The sequence below is a fragment of the Podarcis cretensis genome (assembly GCF_951804945.1).
Source record: "Podarcis cretensis genome assembly, chromosome: 14".
Classification (NCBI taxonomy): domain Eukaryota; kingdom Metazoa; phylum Chordata; class Lepidosauria; order Squamata; family Lacertidae; genus Podarcis; species Podarcis cretensis.
In genome coordinates this window covers 49,976,384-50,003,139 of record NC_137183.1, presented here as the reverse complement: position 1 = coordinate 50,003,139, position 26,756 = coordinate 49,976,384, and the positions used below count along the sequence as shown (strand labels likewise).

Sequence of the window (26,756 nt, the reverse complement as noted above, 5' to 3'; positions counted from 1 at the left end):
CGCTTTGAGCCTGGTCTTGGCTGGGGAGGGCGGGGTATAAATAAAAATTATTATTATTATTATTATTATTATTATGGCTGCATCCTCTCTTGCTGTCCTTAGGAACATGAACGGAATATGAGCGGGTTCAGAAGGCACAACTGGACCCCATTAAACACTGGAGCCAGAAGAGGAAATAAGCAGGAAGGGGACAAAGGAGTTGGGTCCTAGAGAGGGGCCACGCAGATTGAAGCCCACTTTGTGACATTGGTTTCATAATTTTTGACCTGGCGATACAGTGGTACCTTGGTTCTCAGACTTAATCCGTTCCAATACCAAAGCATTTGAAAACCAAGGCACGCTTCCCCAAAGAAAGTAATGCAAAACGGATTAATCCGTTCCAGACTTTTAAAAACAACCCCTAAAACAGCAATTTAGAATGAATTTTACTATCTAACGAGACCATTGATCCATAAAAAGAAAGCAATAATCTATGTACTGTACTATAAAATAAATAAGACAGTATTGTAGATAAAAATGAATATTTATTTTTCTTCCCTGAACTGATGATAGTCATTGTTTGGATGGGGGGCTTTTATCCATTTCCACAGTCACACAATCAATCAATCAATCAATCAATCAGTAGCTGAACTGGGTTCCACACAGTCACAAAAACAAATGAACCGAAAAAGTCTCAAAAACGCAAAATAAATAGCAAAAACAAAAGCACCAAACTTAATCCGTTCCGGAAGTCCGTTTGACTTCTGAAGTGTTCAAAAACCAAGGCGCAGCTTCAGATTGGTGCAGGCGCCCCAGAAACAATAGGCAACAGCCACAGCGGACGTTCAGCTTCCGAAAATTGTTCAAAAACCAGAACATTTACTTCCGGGTTTTCAGATTTTGAGAACCAAGGCGTTTGAGAACCAAGGTACTACTGTACAATGGACACTCGGGTTGCGAACGTGATCCATGTGGGATGCACGTTCGCAACCCGCAGAGTTCGCAACCCGCAGTGGCGCGTCTGCGCACGTGCGGGTTGTGCTTCTACACATGCGCAAAGAGCGATTTAGCGCTTCTGTGCATGCACGGCCCCCAAAATCCGGAAGTAGCCCATTCCAGTACTTCTGGGTTTCGGCGGGTCCGTAACCCAAAAAAAACCCCGCAACCTGAAGCATCTGTAACCCGAGGTTATGACTGTACTACAAAACAAGCTTGAGTTCTTTGGAATTTGCAGGAGATACACTCCCGCACATTGCAGTGATCTACTGGGCGCACAAGGAATAAGGCTGTCCCAAGAGTTATCTCAGCACTGCTCGGCCACCTGCCCTGGCATGCACCCACACCCTCAGGTAATGGCTTGGGGGTTTTAACGAGAACCCAAGCGAGGTTGTCAGGAACCTTTCCAAAGCCATTTGCAAACACCCAGCAGGAACTGGAGTGCCTAATGAGTTCCAGGAATCTGGTCCCAACAGACAAAGCCATTATCTAAAGTGTCGATTCCTGCTTTCCACTTTCACACACAAAATAACAGAGAGCACAATATACACTCCAAGTGGTGCCCAGTCATTTATTTCATCAAAGGTAAATAAGAAAAGGAAACCGAGAGAGGAAAGAGATAAATATGTTTCTGTTCTCTCTCTCTCTCTCTCTCTCTCTCTCTCTCTCTCCCCGCGAACCTCAAGTGCTTGGTCGTAAAATGTCATTAGAAGAGGCGTCCAAGCGGGTGGGAGGGGAATAATATCAACCGGGTGCGTTCAAAGCTGATGGGAGGAGAAAGTATGTTGCTCCTCTAGTGCCCCCTGCTGGCAAATGACAAGAATGACATGGTGAGCAAACAAGAAAGAGTGACCAAGAGACAGGTACCCAAGGGATGCGGGTGGCACTGTAGTCTAAACCACTGAGCCTCTTGGGCTTGCCAGTCAGAAGGTCGGCGGTTCAAATCCCCGCAATGGAGTGAGCTCCCGTTGCTCTGTCCCAGCTCCTGCCTACCTAGCAGTTTGAAAGCACACCAGTGCAAGTAGATAAATAGGTACCGCTGTGGCGGGAAGGTAAACGGCGTTTCTGTGCGCTCCGGTTTCCGTCAAGGTGTCCCATTGTGCCAGAAGCAGTTTAGTCCTGCTGGCCACATGACCCAGAAGCTATCTGTGGACAAACGCCGGCTCTCTCGGCCTGAAAGCGAGATGAGCGCTGCAACCCCAGAGTCGCCTTTGACTGGACTTCACCATCCAGGGGTACTTTGCCTTTTTAACTTACCCAAAGGTCCACCTAGTCCAGCATCCTGCTTCTCAAGAGGATCAACCAGATGCCTTCTGGAAGCCCTCCTTCCGCCCCAAAAAAGGATTATCCCCTTCCTAATAATCTTAAGTATGCCATTCATCTTTCTCCCTGCTGTCACCAAGGGTGTAAGGCATGGTTTTTCCATTCTGCCTTTTATTTGCCAGACGCAGCAGCGGTTCTCCTCGGCTGCAGTTCACCTTCTTAGCAAAATGACACCTGCTTGAGGGGAGCTAAAGAAGGGGGGAAGATGGCCAGCACTGCTGCCCCCCACAAAATAAGAGTGTATTGCCTCGCCCCACTCACAGTTTTGATGTCTGTGACTGGGGCAGAATCCTATCCACGGATGCATCAAATATCTCCAGTTGAATGACCCAGTTTGTCACGCCTTTGTGTATAACTCAGACATGCCGAGTCATTGGAAAACTATATTTAGCAGCCGACAAAGCTTTTGTCCATCATCCCCAGGTGTCGGAGTTATGAGTTAGCCTACTTAGAACCTTGCTCGCTTTACAGGTTGACAAAGCGTCGATGATCAATGCCTTTCAGCCAGGGAGAGAAAGTCTCAGCCGCCAGCATCTCTCTCTCTCTCTCTCTCTCTCTCCCTCCCAGGCAGATTCAAGAGCATCAAACCACACCACCCTCTGGAAATGTCATTATTCAAAAAAGGGGGGTATGAGAAAGGTCACCTCTATTTCTGAAATCAAAAGGCCAGAAGGAATGGGATGAACAATCCTCCCTTTTAACTCACTGTCTGGTGTGGGGACAATCGCTCCCCGAAAAAGGTGAGCAGCGACAGTTAGACATCAACATCAAAATGGCTCTGAAGAACAGTTTCCAAAAGGGCCTTACTCCCTGCAGGCAACTGATAACAGCTGACTGTTTCTGATCAGGAAGTGAGTAAGTGAGTAAATGAATGAATGAATTTCAATTGCATTTACATCCCATTTTTCTCTCAAGGGGCACAAGGTGATGTGTTTTCTCCCTCCTCATTTAATCTGCACAACAACCCTGAGAGATAGGTTAGGCTGAGAGGCACCCAGTGAGTTTTGTGTGTGTGTGGCCGAGTGGGGATTTGAACCCTAGCCTCCCAGGTCTTAGTCCAACACACTCTAACCACTACTCCACACTGCCCTTCTAGAATGTGAGCCTACTTTTCCTGTTCCCGTTCCTAGCCACATGCACCTTGCCCAGCTGGAACTGGTAAGGAAGAAGGCATGGGTACATGTTCCATGTGACATCTTTCCACATTCCGTATTCAATTCTTCTTTCCAAAACTGCAAGGATGAAATGGGGGGTGCGTCAGGTCAGGAACAGGACAACGCCGCTGGGTTAAGTTATGAAGATAATTCATTGCATTCTGGAACATCATCCAGTCTCCAGAGTGGACCATCTTTGTATCTACGGGACCGCCTCTCCTGGTCTGCCCCGCAGAGGACCTTAAGGTCCATGAATAACCATAGTTTAGAGGTCCCGGGCCCTATGGAAGTCAGACTATCCTCCACCAGGGCCAGGGCCTTTTCAGTGATGGCTCCGACCTGGTGGAATGCTCTGTCCCATGAGACCAGGGCCCTGCAGGATTTAACCTCCTTCCGTTGGGCCTGTAAGACAGAGCTATTCCACCTGGCCTTTAATTTGAATTCAGCCTGATCTTTTATTTCCCTTCTCTTCCTTCCCCCTCCCCTTTTTATGAAGATCACCCGCTCTGAGACCCCACAGTTAATTCTCCCCTGGCCTCCTCGCTGGCCCAAGTAGGACCAATTCAGCCAGCTAGCCCTGGACATTATCTAATGCTTATTTCCCCTAAATTGATTTCTAGATTTTGAATTTTATTGTTATTCATGTTTTTATACTGTATTTTATGCTGCTTTTACAATTAAGTGTTTTAAATTTGTTGTTAGCTCCCCTGAGCCCGGTTTTTGAACCAGGAAAGGCGGGGTATAAATAAAAAAATATTACTATTATTATTACAACCATTTCTTCCAAGGAGGCAGTGATGGCCACCATCTTAGATAGCTTTACAAGTCAACTGGAGGAGGAAGAGAAAGCTATCAATGGCTATTAGCCATGACAGCTGTGCTCTGCCTCCATGCTTAGTGGCAGTAATGCTTCTGAGTAGCAGTTGCTGGAAGCCACAGGAGGGGAGAATTGCCTTGAAAACCAGGGCTCAAATCCTGCTTCCAGGTTCCCCACAAGCATCTGGTTGTGAGAACAGGATGGGCCAGTGGCAAGATCTAGCAGGCTCTTCTCGTGCTCTTCAGTGGGCACCCGCTCACCAGAGCTCCAGACAGATGTCTTCTCCAAACCCTCCTACCCAACCAAGATCCTCCTCACTCAGGGAGAAGGAACCTGAGGCCCTCTAGACGTGGCTGGACTCCCAGCTCCCATCAGACCCTGTGTCCTGGACTGATTGGACACAGAAGAGTGGTGAGAAGAACCAGCTGGGGAACCACGAAGGGAAGAAGGCTCAGAGCCCAGGGCGTAGTGGTGGGGCAATGATGGGTGGGAAGAGGGAGAAGATCAGGAGGAGGAAGTGTGGGAAGCTCAAGAGGGAACAGGGCTTTGTGAGCAGGGAGAGTCTGTGGCAGAGAGCAGTCCAGAATCAGAGGCAGAAGCTGAAGCAGGTGAATGGTTGGAGGGAGGCCAAGAGGCAGAAATGAATCTGGCTGGTGAAGAGGCCTGGGTGTCTCCCCGTCCCCTCCACACCCTCGTCTCCCAGAACTAGAAGAGGGCTGAAACAGGCAGTGACAGCCTTCACACAGGTGCAGTCTCCAATTGCTGGTGAAATGCCCTGGAGAAGAGGGGACTTAGGCATCTGTGGCATAGCTGTCAACTTACAGATTTGAAAATAAGGGACCAGCAGCCTCGACAATAAGGGATCAGCAGCCAAAATAAGGGATTTTCTGGGCACAGGTATGTTCAACTTCTGAGCCCCTCCGAGCCAAAGGCAGAAAGCCCAGCCAGCAGCCAAACGAAGCCTCAAGCGGAGGTTCCCACAGTGCAGCAACCCGGCAAAGGGGATGCAGCAAGGAAAACCACCGTCACCTCTCCACTGGGAAGCACTGAGCAAAGGCGAGTCCCCGGGCAACGCGGCCGATTTGACTGGAACAAGGCATGCAAGCTCCACCCCCCATTCATTCTTAGACTCCTTATTGGGTGAGCAACACAGCCAAGAAACACAGTTGGAGACTCCCTCCTCCCTGGCCGGCAGGGAGGGAGGGAGGGAGAGGAGCTGCTTCCTTTGAAACCCGGGAAATTTAAGGGACATCATCACCAAAATGGTCAAAGGCCTGGAAACGATGCCTTATGAGGAACGGCTAAGGGAGCTGGGCATGTTTAGCCTGGAGAAGAGGAGGTTAAGGGGTAATATGATAGCCATGTTCAAATATATAAAAGGATGTCACATAGAGGAGGGAGAAAGGTTGTTTTCTGCTGCTCCAGAGAAGCGGACACGGAGCAATGGTTCCAAACTACAAGAAAGAAGATTCCACCTAAACATTAGGAAGAACTTCCTGACAGTAAGAGCTGTTTGACAGTGGAATTTGCTGCCAAGGAGTGTGGTGGAGTCTCCTTCTTTGGAGGTCTTTAAGCAGAGGCTTGACAACCATATGTCAGGAGTGCTCTGATGGTGTTTCCTGCTTGGCAGGGGGTTGGACTCGATGGCCCTTGTGGTCTCTTCCAACTCTATGATTCTATGATAAGGGACAGCAGCGGGACACGGCGCTGGGATAAGGGACTTTCCCGCCAAATAAGGGACGGTTGACAGCTATGATCTGTGGGAACCTTCAGTCTCAGCAACTACTTCATAGAGGCAAGAGCTACCAAAAAAGAGTGGCTGTACTCATTAGGCCTGACACTCCTGTACAGATCCTCGTTTTTTCCCCTTCTTCTTTCTAATAAAGGGGGAACTCCACTTACTTCATGTCATCTGCTACTGGTTTGCTCCTGTCACCCTGCCTGCCAGCGTAGCCAGTGGTCAAGGACCATAAAGCATCCATGACAGAGGAGTTGTAACTGCAGGGAAAATCCTATAAAGTCAGGGCATTCGCAGATGACTTAATAATAACAACACAAGATCCGGAGCAAAGCATTCCCGTGGCGTTGGAATTAATTAAAATATATGGGGAAACAGCAGGCCTAAAAGTAAACTACCCAAAAACTAAAATGCTAACTAAACATCTAAGTACAGAAGAGAACAAAGAACTTCAAGAAATGACGGGCTTAGAGATAAAAGAATAAATTAAAATATCTAGGGGTCTGGATTTCAAGAAAAAGTATCAACCTATATGAGGACAATTATGTCAAAACGTGGAAGGAGATTAAGAAAAAAAATGGAAACCTGGAAAAAATTACATCTCTTGCTATAGGGTAGAATCTCGGTGGTGAAGATGAACATCCCAAAATGATCTTCCTGTTTTTTCTCTTATTTTTTCCTTGATTTTTATACACTTGTCCTAATTTCACGTTTTTCTTTTCTTTCTTTCTTTATGTTGTCTAAGCTTGTAATGGCAAATACTGTATGGATGTATTCGTTTCAACTCAATAAAGATTGACCAAAGGTTAAAAAAAAGAAAAGAAAAACATTGCCCTATCCCAGAAGTCATCTGACTGCAACTGTTTACCCAGCTTCCATTGCTCCCTCAGCATTTGCTCCCTCCCTCCCTTTGTTCCGATAACTCTGTTGTCAATGCCTTCTTTTTTTCCTGACAGCCGCTGCGGGTAATTCATCTAATATCTCGGCATGATGGGTGGCATATCCTCAGCCAATGAGACTAGAGGGGCTGCAGAAAATCAGCGAAGCTCATTTCCTCTTAGTCATCTTGCTGCTGCTAAATTGGAACTTTAATGCCCCCCTCCTGCCTTGATCTTCTGGCTGCCGCTGTAGCTATCACTCTGAGCGGCCGCCAGCACTCACACAAAGTGAAACTTCAGGGGTAGCTGCAGAGGCTCCTGCCCGGGTGAAACATCTGTCGAATTTTGGGACTGGCAGAAATAGAAGTTTCTAGAAGGCTGGTGGGACGGACCCAAGCTCAGTGGTAGTGCATGAGCTTTTCACGAAGATGGCTCACCCCCTGGCATTTCCAGGTAGGGTTGGGAGCCCTGGTGAACTGCTGAAAGTCAGTGCAGGCAACACTGAGCCACATGGATCAGGAGACAAGGCAGCTTCCTGCCTTCCTGTTGACTTTGGGGGAAAGGGCTGTAGCTCTCTTGGTTGCTAGACAACAAAAACTAGGCAACAAAGGAAAAATCTAGCACCTAGTGAAAAATAAATAAATAAACCCAGCACCGTCCTTCTCTCAGATTGTCTACCAAGAGAGGCCCAAAATAGGCTGGGTCTTGTAGCGTGAAAAGGCAGAGTTACTTCTGGCGTCCACCACCAGGTCAAGCCTAGGGGCAGCTGCAGTGAAGACTCTACACCAGCGGTTCTCAACCTGTGGGTCCCCAGATGTTGTTGGACTACAACTCCCATCATCCCTGAGCTCTGGCCTTGCTAGCTAGGGGTGATGGGAGTTGTAGTTCAACAACATCTGGGGACCCACAGGTTGAGAAAGGCTGCTCTACACCCTCACTGCTACTGAGTGGACTTCACACACATACAAGCAAAGGCAAATGGAGCAAGGATGTCGCACCTACTTCCAGGAGAGCTGTGTCGGCACCATGACACTCACCGATTGGGCAGCCCAGACAGCAGGGTCAAGGGAAGTCAAGCAGTCCAGTCACATGTAGTAGGAACTGCCAGATCCTGACCAGGGTGGCAGCATGCACAGTGGAGCAAAAAAGTATCTAGTCAGGACCCTGGAGAGCTCCCAGCAGAGAGAGCTTGCTAGGACTCCCTCTGGGAGATCTGTTGCCTCAGCTGCATGCTGAACTCTTCTGAGATCTGCTGAAGGCTGGATGGCCTGGTCCTCTTAGCCCCACCCCATATGAGCAGCTGTCTGCTCCTTTAAACAGACCTAGTTTGTAACCACTGGCTCCTACAGCACGGAGACAGTGAGGGATGACTGCAGGGCTGCCATCCAAACAGAATGGTCCTGTGAGGGGTGGGTGTCTGCCTCTGAGCTAGACGGAGGATTGTGGCCAGAGTACATGACAAAGACCAAGTCAAGAGAGGTTGACCCGCATGAGAAAGAGGCAGTCTTAAGATTTGCAGATCTTGGACAAACATTTTCTTGTGCACTCCTGTTTGCCTCTGCAGAGCTCATCAACTGCGGCTTGCCAGCACTATCCTGAGCTCACCGCTTTCCAATTGATTGGCTTTTCAATCCCCACACCGTGCAATCATGGCAGAGTAAAAGCAATTGATTGCAGCCTCTGTGTCTCCTCAGAACAGTAATAATAATAATAATAAAATCATAAGGGGAGAAAGGAAAGGAAGAGTTCAAAGAGTCAAGGGCATTCAAGCACTGGAGGAGGAAACAAAGAAAACCCATCACTCACTGAAAAAGTTCACTAACGCTGGTGCAGAACTAGGCCAAACCATGGTGACTGCCTCTGCTAGGCAGAAAACCTAAAAATACAACTCCCGGTCAGTGAATTGGCAAAATAGACAAAACATACCAGATTCCAGAAAAGAGGGTTAAAGGCGATGCAGAGGACAGCTATCCCAAAGCTGGGGTCGGTCACATCCACGAAATCAAGGAGCAGAGACATGGCCGAGAGATCAACCTGCAAAGTACAGTGAAAATTAGTTGGGGCAACCATGTTTAGCACTCAGCAAGAGCTTCCACACAGGGCTGCTTCAGATGAAACACGAACCACGTGGTTTGTGCTAATCATACTCGAGACTCTGAACTATACTTTGTGCATTCCAGGTGTACCAACAAAACCATGGTTTGGGACACTGATCTACCATTTGGGAAACATCTTAGGGTTCCCAGAAAACGGGGGGTGGAGGTAGAGAAGGGGCACAAACCATGGTTGGTCTGAATGTCTGGAATGCTAACCATGGCTTACCCATACATATCAATCATTGTGGATAAGGAATAATAATAATAATTTATTATTTATACCCCGCCCATCTGGCTGGGTTTCCCCAGCCACTCTGGGCGACTTCCAACAAAGTAGTCTGTTCAACATTAGAAACTTCCCTGAACAGGGCTGCCTTCAGATGTCTTCTAAAAGTCTGGTAGTTGTTTTTCTCTTTGACATCTGACGGGAGGGCGTTCCACAGGGCGGGCGCCACTACCGAGAAGGCCCTCTGCCTGGTTCCCTGTAACTTGGCTTCTCGCAGTGAGGGAACTACCAGAAGGCCCTTGGAGCTGGTCCGGGCAGAACGCTGGAGGTAGAGATGCTCCTTGAGATATACTGGGCCGAGGCCGTTTAGGGCATTAAATGTCAACACCAACACTTTGAATTGCGCTCAGAAACATACTGGGAGCCAATGTAGGTCTCTCAAGACTGGTGTTATGTGGTCCCAGCAGCCACTCCCAGTCACCAGTCTAGCTGCCGCATTCTGGAACATAAGCGGCAGTCTTATATTGAGTCAGACCTAACTCTGCATTGTCCACACAGGTGGACAGTCACTGTCTAGGGTTTCAAAACGTAAGACATTGCCAATCCCATCTGGAGATGTTGTGGATTAAAACTTGGGCCTTCTGCATGCAAAGCAGATGCTCTACTTCTGAGGAGGCCCTGATTTATTATAATTGTGTATATCCCTCCCTGCCCAAGGCTCCTCTTCTTGTAAGAACATGCAAAACACTGGCAATTTCTGCCTTGCACAGCCCATCCCAGGTTGTACTCAATGACAACTCGCAACCAAGCAGAAGGCCCTTCTAGTAACACCTCTATGATCCTGGAGGACCTCTGGGACATCCTTTTGGTCCCTGTGAGAACAGGATGCTGGCCGAGACAGGCCATTGGCAACAGGATGTGTTCTGAAAAAAACAGCCTGTCGTATTTTATTTCACCCCATCATTTTTAGCATATTTTATCTGACCATCTCTTGAGAGGCGGAGCTAATTTTAAACAGCTGATATTAACCCAACAGTTATGCTGAGATGTATTAATTGAAGATATATCTGTTGCTTACCTAGGTGTAAAACTATTAAGGGTTTGCAAACAGCAGAGGAGAAATTAACTTCCTTCCGTCCTTGGTACCAAGTTCCTTTAGATATCCACAAGGCAATTATGAAGGGTATTTAGTGGGACTTCCGTGCCAGTTATACTTGCAATTTTGTGATAATTTGATCCAAAAATACCTGTAGTGTCATGTGTCGATGAATGCAAGGGCTCTGTCGTACATGGAGTCTTCTGCAAAGGGTTCTGGGGCCCCTGCTCCTACCTTCCTTTTTCCCAAGCTACAACTTTTAAAAAACCACACCCTTTGCTTACAGTGTGGCTCTCCACACTCCAAAGCACATTGCCAGTGAAATCTGGACATCTGCCATCCTAACATGCCCAGAGGGAAATGTGCATTATGTGCTTGCGCTTCAAGCAGGGATGGGTGACCTGGTCGATTTCAGCTTCTCGTTTTCCACTCTTAATCACTTTTCCACATCCGTTTGCGAACTTCTTACAATCTCATGAAAATTCATCAGCACCTCCACCTAAATCTCTCTTCATATACATTTATGTATACAATTTTGCTGAATATACTCATTTTTGCCGAATATACTCATAAAAGCAATTTCAATGCATGCTTTCCACCCAAGTACATGCATGATGGTACACACTCACTGGACTGAGAACTGTGCTGAAGATTGGGAGAATGGTGAATTTTCAAAGGATTGCTGCGGCTTCGGTTTATGTACAGCTTCCGAAAGTGTGCATTAGGCAGGCTAGTCTTTAAATGTGAACTAGATTGATTGATTGATTGATTGATTGATTGATTGCTTTCCCAACCTTAGCCTCATGCCTTTGTAAGCACCTAACAGACACTGCATGTATATATTCAAACATTTAAGTATATAGCATTTACACATTTACACACACAGTTTGTGTATATTAAAATTCTGTTATCACCAGGCTGGGCATCGCTTTCCTTTTGGGTAAAGATGGAGGCAAAGTAGGTGTTGAGTAGTTCCACCTTTTCTCTGTCACCCAATTGCATTTCTCTGTGTTCCCCACGCAGAGGACCTACCGCTTGCTTGTTCTTCCTCTTACTTCGAACATAGCCAAACAAACCTTTATTATTATTTTTAACCTCTCTTGCAAGCCTGAGCTCATTCTGAGCTTTAGCCAGCCTGACTTTCCCCCTGCAACTGTTGGCTACTCAGGTACATTCCTCCTTTGTGATTTCTCCTTTCTTCTATTTCTTATACATGCCCTTCTTGAATCTCAGCTCATCTGCAAGCTCCTTAAGCAGCCACAATGGTTTCTTTAGATGCCTCCCGTTTTTCTTTCTTGTTGGAACTGTCTGCATTTGGGCCTTCAATATTTCACCTTTAGGAAACTCCCATTCATCTTGGATTTCCTTCTCATCGAGACTTTCTGACCATAGAACCTCACCCTGGGGGTCCTTAAGGTTTTTGAAACCAGCCTTCGTGAAGTCCAGAGCGCATGCAAACTTATGAAGCTAACTGCCATTCACCAGGACAGACCTTTGTGGCTTAGGGCCCTCGTATTTACGGGACCGCCTCTCCTGGTAAGCCCTGCAGAGGACCTTAAGGTCCATGAATAATCATAGTTTAGAGGTCCCAGGCCCTAAGGAAGTCAGATTATCCTCCACCAGGGCCAGGGCCTTCTCAGTGATGGCTCCAACCTGGTGGAATGCTCTGTCCCATGAGACCAGGGCACTGTGGGATTTAACTTCCTTCCGCAGGGCCTGTAAGACAGAGCTATTCCGCCTGGCTTTCAACTTGAACTTAGCCTGATCTTTTATTCCCCTTCCTTCCCTTCCCCTCCCCTTTTTATGAAGATTACCCACTCTGGGATCCCACAGCTAATTCTCCCCTGGTCTCCTCGCTGGCCCAAGTAGGACCAATTCAGCCAGCTAGCCCTGGGGATCATCTAATGTTTACTGGATGGATTTCCCCCCTAAATTGATATTTGAATTCTGAATTTATTGTTATTCATGTTTTATATTGTATTTTATGCTGTTTTTTGTTGCATCAATTAAGTATTTTAAATTTGTTGTTAGCTGCCCTGAGCCTGGTTTTTTGAAGTGGGAAGGGCGGGGTCTAACTAAAAATTATTATTATTATTATTATTATTATTATTAGGCACAGGAGTAACCAACTCTGACGGGCAGAGGCTCTCCAAGAAGCCACTCTTGGTACCTGTCAGGGAACTGCCATCGGAAGGACAGGTGGTGAGAAGGCTTCAGGAGAATAGGAGAGCCTCTTCTTCAGCAGAAGAGGGAACCAGTAGGGGGAGTGCGGGAGCTCCAAAGGAAAGGGAGTCGGAGGGGAGGCTCTGGGATACTTCCAGTGAGAACAGCGAGGAGGTATAAGAACAGCCTTTAAGGACCCCCACCCCTCGCCGGAAACTGTCACGCAGGGAATCCAGGAGGCGCATGTCTGTGAAACAGCTTTTATGTTGGAAACGTTTCCGCAAACGCCCACTGTCAGATTCTACCAGCGACTGACGGAGCCTTGCTGAAGGGCTCCGCTCAAGGCAGGGTTTCACTACACTGAGTGAGCTCTGAGGGATCCAGTTTCAACGCACAAGCAGCTCATTATCCCACCACAGCAATCTGACAGTCCCTGAAAGCAGCTTGTGCAAAGAGAGGCATCATGAGCAACCCAGCCGGAGCCGGAGATGGGGGAGCAGCTGCAGCCGGTCCTAGCCTGGAAGAAAGGTACAGGATGTTGGAGGTACAGTTAGCTCTGCAAACGGCGAGGCTGGAGGAGAGGAGGGCTCATGATGCAGAAAAGGGGAAAGCCGCCCAGCTCTCGAGGAAAGTGCCAGGACTGGTGCAGAAGTTTGGGGGTGATCCCAGGAATTATCAAGCCTTCAGGACAGAGATGCAATATGCCCTCAATCTGCAGTTTGATGATTTTCCTGATGAGGATTCGAGGGTTGCTTTTGTGATTGGGCATCTCGAAGGCGGGGCCAGAGATTGGGTGAGGCCACTAATGGCAGCCAATAATGAAGCCCTAAGGGACACAAGGAAGTTTTTTCGCGCCATGGATCTGATGTTTTCCAGCGAGATTGAGCAGGGAGTGGCGCGCAGGCAGTTAATGGCGTGTAAACAAGGGAACCGATCTGTCCGTGAGTACTGGACTGAGTTCACCATGTTGATCCATAAATTAGGATGGGATTTGTCAGCGGAACCGATACAAATGCTGTTCGAAGAAGGACTATCTTCGGCAGTGAAAGACGAACTTTCCCGGGGGCCCAGGGCGGAGTCTATGGACCATCTGACTAAATCAGCGCTGGCCATAGGGTCACGCCAGGAGGCCAGAGCCTTGGAGAAGCGGGAAGGGAAAGGGGAGCGTTGGAGGGATTTCCGCATTCCAGAGATGCCAGAGCAGCCCTCTCTGCCAGCAGAGCCGATGGAAATCGGAACAGCGCGCGCGCGCGCAATTTCAAACCCCAGTGAAGGGCGGAAGAAGGAGGGAAAAGGCGCCAAGAAATGTTTTCTCTGCCAACAGCCAGGTCATTTTGCCAGAGTTTGTCCGCAAAGAAAGGAATGGCAAGGAATGGCGGGGGCTGTTGGGGAGGAGGGGGAAGGAGCTAAGGAGCAAGTAAAAGCCAACGCCTGGCTGCCACCGACGGGGCACAGCAGCCAGGCCAAGGAACAGTAAATGTGCCCACGCCAGAACCCCCAAGACCAGCTCTTGTAATAGAGGTATTGCTGGAGCTGGCAAACGGACACCCACTAAAGGTGAAGGCGCTATTAGACTCAGGCAGCTCCTGCTACTTTATGAGTAAGGAGTTTGCAGCCGCCCATCAGATACAAACCATTCCTTTAAAAAATCCCCTGCAGGTGACCACGATTGATGGGAGGGCGCTGTTGGGGGGAGAAGTAGACCAGCAGACTGTCCCCATGACAATGAGGGTGGCAAGACACATGGAACGGATAGCGTTTAATATAGCCACGTTGGGAGGAGCGCCCATCATTTTGGGGATGAGCTGGCTAGCGCTGCATGATCCGCTTGTGGGATGGCATCAGAGAGTGGTTTCCTTTGGGTCAGCACATTGTATGGGACACTGCACAGAAAAAGGGGGCCAAGTAGGCACTCAGGCCACGTTAGCAAAGATAGAAGCAATGGAACAAGGCAGGGTACCACGACAATATGCAGATTTTGCCGACGTCTTCAGCGAAAGGGAAGCAGATAAACTACCCCCGCACAGACCCTTTGACTGCCAAATCAACTTACTTCCAGGAGCGCAATTGCCAGTGGGCAAGGTGTATGCAATGTCTGACAGAGAGATGCAGGAGCTAAGGGAGTTTATTGACAAAAACCTCAAGCGTGGGTTCATCAGGGAGTCACGAGCGGTGGGGGGCAGCCCAGTGTTCTTTGTAGACAAAAAAAACTCGGACAAACCGAGATTAATTGTGGATTTCAGGGCCCTAAACGCAGTGTCCGAACCCGTGACCTTCCCTATGCCCAGAATCGATGACATTCTGACCCGGGTGAGAAAAGGGAAGATTTTTACCAAGCTGGACCTGAGGGGGGCGTATAACCTGATACGTATGAGAAAGGGAGATGAGTGGAAAACCACTATGTTCACCCCCTTGGGGGCATTTGAGTACTGCGTTATGCCTTTCGGCCTCCAGGCGGGTTCCGCAGTATTTCAATCATTCATGAATCACGTACTAGGACCATTGCTGTACAAGAACTGCGCTGCGTTCTTGGACGATGTGCTGGTGTACTCAGAGGATGAAGAGCAGCATGTGCGAGATGTAAGAGAAGTACTGAGCAAACTGCAAGAAAACCAGCTGTGGGTGAAACTGGAGAAGTGTCAGTTTCACACCAGGGAGGTGGAATTCCTTGGGTACCGGTTGTCGGACAAGGGGCTGGCCATGGATCCTAGCAAGGTGCAAGCAGTGCTGGAATGGAGGCCACCGAAAACTAAGAAAGATGTGCAGAGGTTTTTGGGGTTCGGAAACTTCTATCGGAAGTTCATCAAGAACTTCGCCCATTTAACAGCCCCCATCACGGATTGTCTCAGCAGCAAGAAGAAATTTGTCTGGACGGAAGAAGCGCAGCGAGCTTTCGAAAGTTTAAAGAGGGCGTTTGCTTCGGAAGAACAACTCTTACACGTGGATCTGCAGCAGCCGATGAGGGTGGAAACCGACGCGTCTGACAGAGCGGTGGGCGCCGTGCTTCTGCAGCCAGGAGCGAATACGTCGGAATGGAGGCCGTGTGCCTTCTTCTCGAGGAAATTGAACAAGTCTGAGAGGAATTATACGGTGTACGACAGAGAATTACTCGCTGTCCACGAAGCGTTCAAGAGATGGAGACACCTGTTGATTGGGGCGCAACACAAGGTTCAAGTGCGGACAGACCACAAAAATCTAGAATACTGGAGAACAGCCCGAGTATTGAACCAGAGACAAGTAAGATGGGCGCAAGAGTTCTCCAAGTTCAATTTTGAAATTCGCTACGTGCCAGGGGCTGAGAATGTCAGGGCGGACGCTCTCTCCAGAAAACCTGAGTACTTGGAGGGGGAAGGAGGGGCGGAAGAAAGACATATCATCTCAGAGGACCACTGGGTTTGTGGGGCGGCATTGGTGGGGCAAAGAGAACTGGTAGAGGGTATTGAAAACGATGAATATGCCCAAGAGAAACTTAGGGAACTCAGGGAGACAGGTGAGAACGCAGGGGGGTTTGAGGAAAAGAACGGAAAACTATATTACAAAGGGGCGCTCTACATACCAGGTGGGGGACTAAGAGGGCGGGTGCTTAAACAGTTGCATGACAGCCCCACGGCGGGGCACTTCGGGCAGCACAAGACCATGTGGTTGGTTACCAGGGAGTTTTGGTGGCCCAAGGTGCGGGAAGACGTGCGGGAGTATGTCAGGGGATGCGACAGGTGCCAAAGAGCAAAGGGAGAGAGGTTGGCGCCAGCGGGGTTATTAGAACCCTTACCCACCCCAGAAAGGCCATGGGAGATGGTATCCATAGACTTCATGACCGATCTACCGAGATCCAAAGGGAAAACCGCGGTCATGGTGGTGGTGGATCTACTAACTAAGATGTGCCACTTTATAGCTTGTTCACATGCAGTGACAGCGGAAGAAACCGCAAGGTTGTTTGTGGAGCACATTTTTAGGTTGCATGGCGCCCCCTTGAGGGTTTTGAGCGACAGAGGAAAACAATTTACTTCTAGGTTCTGGAGGAAACTAATGAGCATGTTGCATGTGGAGGTAAGTTTTTCCACCGCCAGGCACCCAGAAACAAATGGGCAAGCAGAAAGGGCAAACGGGGTTTTGCAACAATATCTGAGGTGTTATGTAAAGGACAGAGAAACTGATTGGGTAGACTGGTTACCTCTGGCAGAATTTGCCTACAACAACGCGGAGAACGTGTCCACAGGGATGAGTCCCTTTCTAGCCAATTATGGGTGTCATCCTCGGGCGTTTCCAGGAGAGGGCGGGGGAAGGTGGAGTGTACCTGCAGCGGAAATTTTTGTTGAAGAGATGGAAGCGATCCACCGTCAGCTCCAACTCAACTTAGAGAAAGCCAAAGAAGAATACAAGAAGCAAGCTGACAGAAACAGGAGGGAAGGCGAAACCATAAGGGTGGGTAACCGGGTGTGGCTATCCACCCAAGGACTGCCGTTCAAGGGAGGGTGTAAGAAATTGAGACCCAAACGGTTGGGACCCTTTGAGGTCATACAGCAGGTCAACCCAGTAGCATTCAAACTCCGATTGCCCAGTCACATGAAATTGCACCCAGTATTTCACAGGTCATTACTGTCGCCATACAGAGAGGGGTGTGAGTGGGGGGAACATGAGAGGGAGGTGACCCGGACACCCGTCATAGAAGAGAGAGAACGCAACATGGATGTGGCGGGGATCATTGATTCCAGGTGGAAGGGGAATCAGGTGGAATACTTGGTAGAATGGGAGGGGGAGGAAGAGTCAGAAAACACATGGGTACCGGCAGAGGAAGTCAAAGACGAGATTTTAATAGAAACGTTTCATCGGCGTTTCCCAAGGAAACCACAACCAGTGGCAAGGTTTGGGAGGGAACACTTCGGGACCACAGATGAGGAAGGGGAATTTGAAGGGTTCCCAGAGTCGGAAGTGGAGGTGGAAACAGATTCCGACGAAGGAGAGGAAGAAGGGGAAAGAGGCGGAAGGCCGTGGTTAGAAGTGTTTGAATCCTCGGAGGATGAGGGGAGTTCCTTCCAGGGATTTCCGTCCTCGCCGCCAGTAAGAGAGGAGGCGGGAGGGGGTGAAGGGGGCCCTGGGGGGGAGGTGGATGTCAGGGAACTGCCATCGGAAGGACAGGTGGTGAGAAGGCTTCAGGAGAATAGGAGAGCCTCTTCTTCAGCAGAAGAGGGAACCAGTAGGGGGAGTGCGGGAGCTCCAAAGGAAAGGGAGTCGGAGGGGAGGCTCTGGGATACTTCCAGTGAGAACAGCGAGGAGGTATCAGAACAGCCTTTAAGGACCCCCACCCCTCGCCGGAAACTGTCACGCAGGGAATCCAGGAGGCGCATGTCTGTGAAACAGCTTTTATGTTGGAAACGTTTCCGCAAACGCCCACTGTCAGATTCTACCAGCGACTGACGGAGCCTTGCTGAAGGGCTCCGCTCAAGGCAGGGTTTCACTACACTGAGTGAGCTCTGAGGGATCCAGTTTCAACGCACAAGCAGCTCATTATCCCACCACAGTACCCAATAAGATCATATGGAAAGTCTGCTGGATCAGGCCAATGGTCCATCTAGTCCAGCATCCTGTTCTCACAGTGGCCAACCAGAAGGATGCAAGACCTCCATGCTCTCCAGCAACTTGTATTCAGAAGCATCATTGCCTCCAACCGTGGAGGCAGAGCCGGGCATCATAAACTAGTTGCCATTGACAGCCTTATCCTCCATGAATTTATCTAACCTTATTTTCATCCAGGCCATCACTGCTTCATGTGGCAGTGAGTTCCACAGTTTAACTATGCACTGTTTGTAGAAATCCATTCTTTTGCCTGTCCTGAACCTTCCAACATTCAGTTCTAGTGCTATGGTGTTGGGGGGGGGGGTACTTTTCTCTGTCCACCTTCTTCCACCAAGCCAAGCATTAGCTTAAGAAAAAGTCAGCAATAGGTATTCATTCTTTCTTCAGTTCTTTGTCCGCGGTGTAGCTAAAAACAACAACAACCCATGCTCCCTGTGAATGCCGTAAGACTCCAGATTTTTTTTCGCTCCAAAGTTCATTGCCAAATTTTCACAATTATCTCCCAAGGCCCTTGTTCCAGAGAGAAACCCATAGGGCACCCAGTCCCCAGCAGAATGACCTCCATTAATTCTTAGAATAAATTGCAATTCACCATTTTTCAGTTCTGGAGAGACAGAGGTGGGGAGAAACAATGGCAGAAGTTTCTAGCACAGAAGCCTAAACCTTCTTTCCCAAACACAAACCGAAAGCTGGTTGTTATTTCACTCATATTTCTATATATCACCAAAAGCGCCATCCTTAAGAGAAACTTCAGAGAACAAAAAGGCACATCATTTGCTATTCTCAGGTGGGATTCAATGACATGCAGACTTATAATTGGTTGGGAGGTCTGGGGCAACACATCTCCAAAAGATCAGAATTTTTTTGCATTAGGTTATGTGAAAATGAACTGGAAAGTGTGAGTAACACTTCCTCTGATGTAATGCCATTAATTTCCTTGTAAACAAATCAGGGTGAACGCTCAATTGAAAGGTCAAATGGAAGCACTCTAAGACTGCAGGCCTAAACAACACACTTTCAGGGGCAACTTGTGGTCCTACGGATTTCATTGGACACCAGATCCTATCAGCCTGAGCAAGGGATGGTGGGGGCAGGACTTGAACCCATGGCTTCCAGTTCCAAGAAAGGAGATTCCGACGAAACATCAGGAAGAACTTTATGGCAGTAAGAGCTGTCTGACAGTGAGACGGATTCCCTCAGGGGGTGATGGGACTCTCTCTCCTCGGAGGTTTTTAAGCAGAGCTTGGACGGCCATCTGTCATGGATGTTTTAGCTGAGATTCCTGCATTGCAGAGGTTTAGACTAGATGACTTTTGGGGGTCCCTCCCAACTCTACAATTCTCTGATTCTATGGAGCAGAACAACATCTGGAGGAGAACAGGTTCATCTAGGCGACAACCATCACTGAAAACAACAAGATTTAGCTTCCAAATAAATTTACAGTGGTGCCCCGCAAGACGAACGCCTCGCAAGACGGAAAACCCGCTAGACAAAAGGGTTTTCCGTTTTGGAGGCGCTTCGCAAAACGAATTTCCCTATGGGCTTGCTTCGCAAGACGAAAATGTCTTGCGAGTTCCTGCGGGGTTTTTTCCCTTTTTTCCCCCTTTTCCTAAGCCCTAAGCCGCTTATCAGCTGATCCGCTAAAAGCTGCTAAACCGCTAATAGCGCTAATCCGCTAAGCTGTCAATGGGCTTGCTTCGCAAGACGAAAAAACCGCTATATGAAGAGCCTCACGGAACGGATTAATTTCGTCTTGCGAGGCAGCACTGTACACAGAACTGCACTGTGGAAAAAATCCTGTAAGATTTCCAGATTCTTCTCCCTGAAAGCAAATCAGGGTGAATACTCAAGTAAGCAAGAAGCACCCACAGCTCTTAAGCCAGCAAAGCACAAATTTGTTAAACTTACGGGGCGCTGCTTTCTCCCAGATGAGAATTTTGGCACCAGGCAGCAGGAGGCGAGTCTAACCCACGTGGGTTTTCCTCTCCAACTTTGAAATACTGTGCATGTTTTCCCAGGTCAAGATAGCCTCAGAAAGGCTTGGGGTGGGGGCGAAGCATAGAGTTCCCTGAAAAGATAACTGATGAAGGCAACACAAAGGGCGCAGGAGGAGAGGGAAAGTTACAGGATGTTGCAAGGAGACACAGCACCCTTTGCAGACTGGGAAATGCTGAAATTGTGGCTGATTAGCAGGACAAGGGGATATCGCCGGCTCTGCATGCAAAAAGACCACCAAGAAACCTATTTTGTTTCCAACACAACAGACGTCCATCAGCTACCTCCAGGAAACCAACAATCCTCTCTGCATTGCAATCCTCTTTATCAGCTAATATTTTGTGATATACTGCTGCCTCTGAACATTGAGGTTCTGCTTAATTAAGCCAAGGTGCCTAATAGCCTTTCCTCCATATTTAAAAAAGGCATCCAATAAACTGGTGGCCATCAATGCAACTTACAGCTGCAATTTCAGTACATTTTGATTCTACCCACATTTGCACCATTCCTATACAGTCATACCTTGGATTACAGACACTTCAGGGTTACGGACACTTTTGGGTTATGGACCTCCAAAACCCGGAAGTGCCAGAATGGGTTACTTCTGGGTTTCAGCGGTCGTGCATGCGCTAAATCGCGCTTTGCACATGCGCAGAAGCGCTGAATCGCAACCCGCACATGTGCAGACGTGGGTTACGAATGTGCATCTCGCAAGGATCACGTTTGCAACCCGAGCGTCCACTGCAGTACTTTTAACAGCCATAAAAAGTAGAGGTAAAGGTACCCCTGACCATAAGGTCCAGTCGCGGACGACTCTGGGGTTGCGCGCTCATCTCGCTCTATAGGCCAAGGGAGCCGGCGTTTGTCCGCAGACAGCTTCCGGGTCATGTGGCCAACATGATTAAGCCGCTTCTGGCGAACCAGAGCAGCGCACGGAAACGCTGTTTACCTTCGCGCCGGAGCGGTACCTATTTATCTACCGTACTTGCACTTTGACATGCTTTCGAACTGCTAGGTTGGCAGGAGCAGAGACTGAGCAACAGGAGCTCACCCTGTCACAGGGATTCAAACCGCCGACCTTCTGATCGGCAAGCCCTAGGCTCAGTGGTTTAGACCACAGCGCCACCCACTTCCCACCATGTCTTCCCCCAAATGGCTTTCACCTAATGCTGAAATTGTCAGCAGGACAGGAGTATATCGCCTGCTGCTCTGCATGCAAAAAGACCTCCGGTTTCAACCCCGGCCATATCCGAAAACTCTGGAGAGCTGCTGCCTGCCAGAGTAGACAGTCCTGAGCTATATGGACCAATGCTCTGACTCAGTTTTAAGACAGCTTCTTATGCCTGCTGCCAGACTCTTGTTGGGTATCTCTGCCTTGGAGAGTTCTAGTTTTCTTTCTTTTTCTAAGACGTTAATAGCCACTGAATGCAAAACGTCTTCCACGGGAGCCCAGCAAAAGGAAATAGCGTGTGCTGCTGCTTTCTACTGCAGCCCTGCTGGCTGCATCCACGGGGCCGCGGGGGGGGGGGGGGCTGTCTCTCCCCCAAGCCGCCTCTCCTTTGGGAAGCGCCTCTTTTTGCAAATCAAAATACAATCATTTTTTTTCCAAAATATGCATACATATATTGAGAGATACCTTGCTATAATCCACATTACTCAGCCCTTCGCAGCAATCCAAATAACACAGCGAGAGATGCATTCAGGACTGCAGCTTAAATGATTGCACCTTTATAAAATTCGCACAGGAATTACCGAAGGAGGTTGGGTTCAGCACCCTGATGCAATGCCATTTGCAAAAGAGGGAGCTTCCTGGTTGCCCGGTGGCGCCAAGCGTCTCGCAAAGCACGCTGGGAAATGTAGTTGCCTTCCACCCACGCGCCCGAAGCTTCGCCGGCAGCAGGTGGTCGAGGAGAACTGCAAAACCCAGCAAGCCGCGCGGGACGGGGATCCTCGGGCAGAAAACGGGCTTCTTTGGGAATGAATCGAAACAGCTTCGGGTCAGCCTCCGTGCACGTGTGCAGGGGGAGGGTCTCGGCAGCTTCACGCACGATGCCTCCAATTCCTCACAGAATACAAGCCCCGCTCCCTGGTGCAGCGGTAAACACGTGTCTTGGCATGCACACGTTACAGGGTTTTTTTAAAGGGTATATGTAAAAAATAAATTGGGGGTTGAGGAGGTTCCAGTCCTAAACCCACTAGCCTGGGAGTAAGCCCCAGTGAGTTCAACAGGACTTACTTCTGAGTAGACATTATTAGGATTTATTATTATTATTTATTAAATTTATTAGCTGCTTTTTTTTTTTTTTGCAACAGCGGCTTGACTGACAATATTGCAAGCTTCCTCTGAACGTGCACCCGTGTATGTGTTCCATTTTACAAGATGAGGTGGTTATCTTTTCATCACATACTTTTTTTAAAAGCAAATTTATATACAGCTTCACATTTCAGAAACATTTGTCAAGTGGTTTTATAATCATTTCGAGCAAAATGAAACACAGTAAACACACAAAAAAGTTACAAATAAAGATTATAAAGCAAAACAGTAAAGACAAAAATCAGGGCATACTGGTGAGACGGTGATTTAGCAGAAAACAGGGTCTGCTTAACAGGTGTAATAAGAAACCAAGAAGAAGAAATTATTAAAGATTGGGGGAAATTTGTGGAATATCTGAAAAATTCTTGTATGCAAATAAATTAATTAGCAGGGTTAACGTAAACCAAGCAGTTAAACATGATCAAGAGAAATTAAAGAATGGCTTAAAAATGTGGAAAATGCAGCCTTAAAAAAAAAAAAATTAAAAAGGAACCACAAAAGGGGAGAAGGGAAGTCAAACATATATGAGTACTGTATTGGAAATGCATGTGATTTGTGTGTTTGCGATTTGTATGCCTGTAAATCTTATAGAAAAATAAAAACAGGGTCTGTAAATGGGATGTATGAAAGAGTTCCAACAGAGAGAGAGAGAGAAAGGGGACAGATATTAGAATTCTGACACTGACCTTTGCAAGATTGTTCATTCTTGGGCTGGTGGAAGCTCGAAAGAGACTGGCTAATTCATTTAAGCTGGTTCCTGGCAGGCCTGGACTTTGTACTGTACACAGGCAGAGAGTGGTTCAAAGTGGGCTGATTCGGAGCTGGAGACTCGCACGCGGCGCCTGGCAAATCTTGGCTGACCTTTCTTCTCTTCCAGAGCACGCTGAGGTTGCAGTGCAGCCGGGACAGGGGGATAGATCCATTAGCTCCAGTGCAACTTTTGCAGTTGCTTCGGAAAAACGAGGGCACAGCGGTTCGAATCCCCACTCAGCCATGATGCCCCTAGTCTCCTGCTCGGAGCCTCACTAACCTCTCAGGCAGTGCCAGAGTTATGAATACAGGTGAAACTCGAAAAATTAGAATATCGTGGGAAAGTTCCTTTCTTTCACTACTTCAACTTCAAAGGTGAAACTAATATATGAGATCGACTCATGATATGCAAAGCAAGATATGCTTCTACTTCTCAGAGGTCCAATCTTGCTTGATTTGCAATCCTTGTTTTGTGATTTCCTTGAATATTCTAATTTTCTGAGATTGTGAATTTGGGGTTTTCATCAGCTGTACACCATGATCATCGCAATGACAACAAATCAAGGCTTGACATATCTCGCTTTGTATGTCATGAGTCTATCTCATGTATGAGTTTCACCTTTTAAATTGAATTCCTGAAATCAAGGAACTTTTCCACGATCTTCTAATGTTTCAGGTTTCACCTGTAGAACAAATAAAGGCTTGACATATCTCGCTTTGCATGTCACGAGTCTATCTCATATATTAGTTTCACCTTTGAAGCTGAATTAGTGAAAGAAAGGAACTTTTCCACGATATTCTAATTTTTCAAGTTTCACCTGTTAGCTAAACAAGCTATATAGCTTAGGGCCCCACGCTCTTAGGGGCTCCCAAAAAATGTAAAGGGAGAAATAACCTGGATGTTCATTTCCAAAAGATAAGCTAAAAAACAAATAAAATAAAACCTACATACAGCAATAGTGTTTTGTGTTGTGTAGGCTCCTGTGATGTAAGTCATGGGCCCCGCCTGCTAGCCTGCTCCCTCAAATATCACTGGTTTGCTCCTTTCTATATATAGGGTGCCTACATTCTGCATGGACTGGTTGCACGGCAACATGTGCAATTGGCTTTAGATACCTATTAGGTCCATAAATCGCCATATAGCATATATTCAAGACAAAAAACAGCAACCATTTGTTGACAGCTGGACACATAAAGGGCCCCATTACCTTCAGATGAGCTTAGGGCCTCACCAAACCTAAATCAGAGGTAGAATGCTTCTCAACATGAATGTTCCATTTACCAGTCAGAGGAAACAAGAACCTTGGTGGAATTGACTTGGATGGGTGATCTGTGGCTCTCTGGTTGTTATCATTGGGGGGGGGGTTGTTTTGTTTATTATTTATACTTTTCAAATTTATACATTTCATTAATTTTACAATCCATTAAACATTTCAAAAATTGACTTCCTTCCCCCTCTTTTTGCAATTCCTTAAATTTGTTTTTTTCATATCTTCTGCATATCCAAATTCATTTAATTTACTCCTTTAATTATCTACTGTAAATATATACTCTTACAAAACTGCAGGCTACTACGCTAATCCTGCTAAGAGTTTGTTATCTTGATTTCTTATTCTTCCAGCAAGTTTCGCCATTTCTGCATATTCCATAAGTTTTTGTATCCATTCTTCCTTTGCCGGGACTTCTGCTTTCCCCCCACTTTTGGGCAAGTAACATTCTTGCTACTGTAGTAGCAAACAAATAAATTTCTATACAATTTAGGTAGTTCTGGCCCTATAATTCCCCAAAGAAAAGCTTCTGGGTTTTTTTTAAAATAAAAGTTATTTTGAACATCTTTTTTAATTCATTATATATCATTTCCCTTTTAGCTTTAACCTTACTACAAGACCACCACAGATTGTTACCACTGTTGGACTACAACTCCCATCATCCCTGGTCATTCACTATGCTAGCAGAGGCTAATGGAAGTTGAATTCACCTGGTCCAGCAACCTGTTTGTTTCCAACACAACAGACGTCCATCAGCTACCTCCAGGAAACCAACAATCCTCTCTGCATTGCAGTCCTCTTTATCAGCTAATATTTTGTGATATACTGCTGCCTCTGAACATTGAGGTTCTGCTTAATTGAGCCAAAGTGTCTGATAGCCTTTCCTCCATTGTTTAAAAGGCATCCCATAAACTGGTGGCCATCAATGCAACTTACAGCTGCAAATTCAGTACATTTTGATTCTACCCACATTTGCACCATTCCTATTGTACTTTAACAGCCATGGTTTCTTCCAAAGAATCCCAGGGAACTGTGATTTGTAAAGGGAGCTGTCCTCACAGAATAATAATAATAATAATAATAGAAATATACTCGCAGTTGAGAGTGGATTTCATGCTCTTTATTCAGCTCATAGTGGTGAGGAAGAATGGAAGTTCCCCCAGAATGTCTGCTTTATATACCTTATTTACACAATGGGCCCCACGTGATTGGCAAATTCCGGGATTCTCCTGTAGGCCAATCAGGTTGCGGATTCACTTCCACCTTGAGCTGGATTGGGTGGCTCCTGTGGACCAATCATACTGCTGCATTGTTTTAGGACCAATCAGACTGCTGCATTCTGAATCCTATTCAACTCAGTACATAACAATAATAATTTTTATTATTTATACCCCACCCATCGGGCTGGGTTTTCCCAGCCACTCTGGACAGCTCCCAACAGAATATTAAAAATGCGATAAAACATCAAACATTAAAAACCTCCCTAAACTGTAGCTTCCTGAACTACAGTTCTCAGCCCCTGTAACAAACTACAAGCCCCAGCATTCTCCATGACTCTCAAAGTGGCATCGGAGTGTTTTTAATGTGAAATCTGCGCTTTCTTTCGTCGGCTGTGAACCCAATGCCAATCGGCTCCGCCAGGTGACTCTGAATTCTCCTTTAAAAAGAGGGGGGACCCGATCCATCTCTCTGTGGTTGCATTCACACCATTCATTTAAAGCAAATGGCTTCCCCCTAAGAATTCTGGGAACTGCGGTATGTTCTGGGTGCTGGGACTTATAGCACTGTGGGAGATAAACTACAGTTCACAGGGTTCAAGCCGTGGGCCCTTGAAAGGTCCTTTCTTTCCCTATCAATCGTTTTGAAAACCTTTACCACCATCCCTTCTCAACAGCAAAAACCCAGCAACCTCTCCTTAATTTCACTGTTTTGGTTTTTTTCTGGGTCACTGCTCCCCACCACCCCATGGCTATGTGCTTATTAAGGGCACCAGCAACAACGACTCTTGTGAGCAATTCTGGAATCAATCTTGGCAAGTTGCGCCACCTGGGGTTCCTTTGCTTTCCATGATGCCAGCAAAAGGGGAACAGAAAGAGATCTTGCCAGGAAACTTCATTTATTCATCGTGTTTCTCTCCTACCTCTTTCTCCCATCTGCTCAGGGCAGCGCATGCGATTCTTTCTCTCTCCCTGGTCCATTTTAACCTCACGGCAATCCTGCGAAGTGGACCAGGCTCTGAGAAAGTGACAGGGCAAAGGTTCCGCAGCGAGAAATGGTGGGAGACACATGCAGGCAAACAAATATCTGTTTTTCTGGCTGAAATCCGACACCAGCGGCTATGTCGCCTGGGCTGAACTCTCCCCAAACCCTTTAGGTTGGTGATGGAGCA

At 47.4% G+C, this 26,756-nt stretch overlaps 1 protein-coding gene across 5 annotated transcripts in view; it reads right to left on the bottom strand.

The window, feature by feature from the left end:
* Positions 1–23,170, bottom strand: part of PEMT (phosphatidylethanolamine N-methyltransferase) — a 107,342-nt gene extending 84,172 nt beyond the window's left edge. For 2 of the 5 annotated variants that reach the window (XM_079954017.1, XM_079954014.1), the window contains exons 1-2: positions 21,672–21,851; positions 8,812–8,919 (exon numbers count right to left, since the gene is read on the bottom strand). In XM_079954017.1, coding sequence (XP_079810143.1) covers positions 8,812–8,919; positions 21,672–21,734 — 171 coding nt within the window. In that variant the 5' untranslated portion in view covers positions 21,735–21,851. Of the gene's footprint in view, positions 1–8,811; positions 8,920–21,671; positions 21,852–23,035 lie in introns of those variants that run through there. The other 3 variants (XM_079954016.1, XM_079954019.1, XM_079954018.1) reach the window with 3 other exon arrangements.
* Positions 23,171–26,756: the final 3,586 nt, after the last annotated feature.